A 4,098-nucleotide genomic window follows, 5' to 3' on the forward strand; every position below is an offset into this window, starting at 1 on the left:
GATTTGCTGGCTGCAGTGTGTGTCATAGCTACAGGTCATTCCCATCGCTGGCTTTATATTTATATAGATAGATAGATAGATAGATAGATAGATAGATAGATAGATAGATTGATTTTTTTCTTTAACATATTGGACACTGTAACTGCTGTTGTCTTGACAAACCAGTAAAAATGTAAACCCAAACTAAAAGTGTCATAAAATAAACTCTTTAAACAGGAAGTTCATGAGACCTTGGAAAGGTGATATCATGTGGTTGATTCCTCCTTTTTTTCCTTCTCTTTCTTTTTCTTGATGTTTCATCTTTTGTCCTTTCTTTTCTCCCTTTATTCCTTTTCTGTCCTCTTTTTCTCTTAACTTTGCCGTTGGTAGAATCGTCAGTACTTGAATCTGTCTGGCTTTCAGAAGAAGAGGGAAACAGTCATCTGAAGAAAAAGATGTTGATCTATGTTGGGATGTGTGGTGTTTCTGGTTTTGCTCTTTTCCCGCATTTGTTTGTGATTGCCTTCATGCTGGTCCTGCATCTTCAGGTCATGTGCGTGGACACTTCTTTTTTTTTCTTTTAAATACATTTTTATTAATTTCCGAGAGGAAGGCAGAGCTAGAAACATCAATGATGAGAGGGAATCATTGATTGGCTGCCTCCTACACGCCCCCTACTGGGGAGCGAGCTCGCAACTCAGAATCGAACCCGGACCCTTAGTTCAGCAGGCTGACACTCTATACCAGGGGTGGGCAACCTTTTTGTGAGTGTGTGCCAAAACCAGCAAAATCTCTGACTCAAAATTCTTCTGCGTGCCAACCCTAATTTTTTGAGAACATGTTACGCCTGCTTGATACCTCTTAAGGTGTACATATGTGAAGAATCTAAGAAATAATAAAATTCATTCGAGTGACAAAAACACAGTATATGATGATGAAAAATACATTTATTTTTTAATGTATACATATACACTGATAGTCCGACAGAAAACTTTATGACTCCGTTTGATATTATCAGTGGGACTTTTGCTGCTGCATCACTGATGACAGAGATTTTACATCAGGTTTATATTTCGTGACCTTCAGAGATATGCACGAGCTACTACTTTCATCCGTCAGGCTACTCCTATTACGAGACTTAACAAAATTCATCACTGAGAACAAAGATTCACAATTGTAAATGGAAGATTATAAGAGAGGGTTTCGCGTGCCAGCAAAAGTTACTGGCATGCCATGTTTGGCCCTCGTGCCAGGGGTTGCCCACCCCTGCTCTATACACTGAGCTAAACTGGCTAGGGCACTTCTCATGTCTACAAAACCTGCCTGCCTTGGTGAAAACTGTAGGGGAAAAGGCCTTTCTGGGTGGGCTCCAGCCGGCGAGGATGCTGAGGAACCAGGGCGGGGAGCGCCTGCCACTGCCTCTGCGGAGCCCGACCTCCGGACCACGGGGAACTCTCTAGTATCAGGGGTGGGCAAACTTTTTGACTAGAGGGCCACAATGGGTTCTTAAACTGGACCGGAGGGCCGGAACAAAAGCATGGATGGAGTGTTTGTGTGAACTAATATAAATTCAAAGTAAACATCATTACATAAAAGGGTACGGTCTTTTTTTTTTAGTTTTATTCATTTCAAACAGGCCTGCCTGCCTTGGTGAAAACTGTAGGGGAAGGCCTTCCCAGGTGGGCTCAAGCGGCCCGAGGTGCTGAGGAACCAGGAGGGGAGCGCCCGCCACCGCCACTGCGGAGCCCGGACCTCCTGACCGCGGGGTGCTCTCCAGTAATGTAACTGCAATGTCCCAGTTTGCCTTCAGAAATTAGTTGTAAGTTACTTCCCATGTGAAACCCGACCTCAGACATTTCCTTTGTGGTTTCTGAAGTTTTTAAACAAAACCCATTGACCTCCCTAACCCGGTCACAAGTTGCTGCCCAATGGGAGAGGTTTGCTGGGTAGCATCGCCCAGATACCCACCTTGGTCCCCCCCCCATCACTCGGCTGGGGGCGAGGGAAGTCCTGAGGCTGACTCCCCGAGGCTGCTGCTGGGGCAGGATCACTCACTGGGAAGAGCAAGGTTCCAAGGCTGAGAACTGAGGCTGCTGCTGGGAGGGGATCACTCTGTGGGGGCGAAGATGCTTCCAGAGGCTGAGACCCTGAGGCTGCAGGTGTGTGGGGGGATCACTCCATGGGGACGCAGGTGCAAGGTTGGAGGCTGAGACCCTGAGGCTGTGGTGGGAGTGGCTTTCCCAGTCTTGCTGGGGTAAGTCCCTGTGAAGAAGGGGCAGAAAGATTTTGGGCAAATAAGCCCTCAGAGGCAGTTCTGCGGACTGCGCATTAGGACCATGTTGTCATCTTTATAGAAAGAAACTTGGCTGCAGCTTCCAGGGCAGAACCAGGATGGGCTGGTTCATGTTGCGGGCATGGCTGTAGTGGAGGAGGCGGCTTCCTGTGGCTGCTTCCGGTTCTGTGGTGCTGGGTGCGCCCGCAGGTAACATGGGGTGAGTTAGGGTGGGGTGGGGGGGTGTCGCTAGGCAGACTCTCCCTGGTCAGCTCCTTCGGGGGTCCCTCCTGAGGTCCTCAGGCACCTGTACCTTAACAGACCCCAACACTAAGCTTTCCTTTGTGGAATTGTAGGAATCAATTAAACGGATTTGAAAATTTCTAAGAAATTGCAAGAGACCAGAATAGTCAAAACAATATTGAAAAGGAAGAACAAAGTTGGAGGATCTTATGCGGATTAAGGAGGGGCCATGAACTAAGGGCCTCTGTACCTGAGACCCCCCCTCGCCCCCCCAAAGGAATTTGTTTTTGTGTTTTGTTTTTTATAAAGGGTCAGGTAGAGTGCCTGCTACATAGTAAGCTCTTTTAAAAAAGATATATTTTTTTTTATTGATTTCAGAGAGGAAGGGAGCGTGAGAGAGAAATATTAATGACCAGAGGCTCATTGATCGGCTGCCTGCTGCATGACCCCTACTGGGGCCGGCTAGGGCAAGGAATTTGTTTTTAATTACACGGTAAAGTGTCTGAGAGTACAAGGCCTAAGTTTTTTTTCAAGGTTCTCCCATAACTGAATTTTCTTCTTTCCACAGATTTGATAGTGGAGATGGAAGGGAAGAATCAGACTGTGCTGCTGAATGACAATGTCACCATCCCCTGCAAGGTCCCTGGTTCCACACCCCTGAACATCAAGGGTATGGGTGTTATCTGGTATCGGAAGCATCAGGCAGATGAAACAGAGCACAAGGTGTTTGAAATGTATGGAAACCATCAAAAGGCATTCAGACCCGGAGCCAGCGTGTCTCCAGCGGGGCTAGAGAAGGGGGACGCCTCACTGCACCTTTCTGGAGTCCAGCTGAGGGACGCAGGAGAGTACCGATGTGAGGTGGTGGTCACCCCCGAGAAGGCCCAGGGAACAGTCGTTCTAAAGGTTTTGGGTGAGTGTCCTGTGGTTCCCATGGTGTTGGAGCTGGGGGTAGATATGTGGCCCGGCCAAGTAGAGCAGAAGTTTGGGCATGGGCCTTGGAGTTGGATAGACACAGGTTTAAGTTCTGGGCTTCCCTGGACGTCTGGACAACTTAGAGCAAGTTATTAATCATGATGAACCTCAGGATCCTTTTTTCTAAATAGATGTAATAGTACCTCTATAAAGACCCTGTCTCCAGCCCTAGCCGGTTTGGCTCAGTGGATAGAGCATGGGCTTGCGGACCAAAGCGTCCCCAGTTTAAAAAAAGACCCTATCTCCAAATACAGTCACAGGAGAATGGGCTTAGGGCTTCAACATATGAATTTGGGGGTGGGGCCACAATGCAGCCTATAAGGGGGGGCGGCAATGTCTATGAACTCTTCAAAATTGTACTTAAGACTTTGAATGTTTTGTACATATTGATTAGGGCAGTGGTCGGCAAACTGTGGCTCGCGAGCCACATGCAGCTCTTTGACCCCTTCAGTGTGGCTCTTCCACAAAATACCCCATGCGGGTGCGCACATACAGTGCGAAGTTGACTTAAAACTTTAAGTAAAGTTTATTAAGTTAATTTTAGGGAACGTTGTGGAGTGAAAGAAGATGTAGCGTCGAGGATTGAGAAAGGTATGTTGAGATGGTTTGGACATATAGAGAGGATGAAC

The 4,098-nt window shown here is 47.3% G+C and overlaps 1 protein-coding gene across 1 annotated transcript in view; it reads left to right on the top strand.

Annotated features, from left to right (window-relative positions):
* Positions 1-2,417: 2,417 nt before the first annotated feature.
* LOC102242728 (natural cytotoxicity triggering receptor 3 ligand 1) overlaps positions 2,418-4,098 on the top strand; it is a 16,412-nt gene continuing 14,731 nt past the window's right edge. Inside the window, exons 1-2 of the mRNA XM_005883314.2 lie at positions 2,418-2,461; positions 3,063-3,407. Of these exons, the coding sequence (XP_005883376.1) occupies positions 3,077-3,407 (331 nt within the window). The 5' untranslated portion in view covers positions 2,418-2,461; positions 3,063-3,076. The remainder of the gene's footprint in view (positions 2,462-3,062; positions 3,408-4,098) is intronic.

This window comes from Myotis brandtii, unplaced genomic scaffold (assembly GCF_000412655.1).
Source record: "Myotis brandtii unplaced genomic scaffold, ASM41265v1 scaffold782, whole genome shotgun sequence".
In the NCBI taxonomy this organism is placed as follows: Eukaryota; Metazoa; Chordata; class Mammalia; order Chiroptera; family Vespertilionidae; genus Myotis; species Myotis brandtii.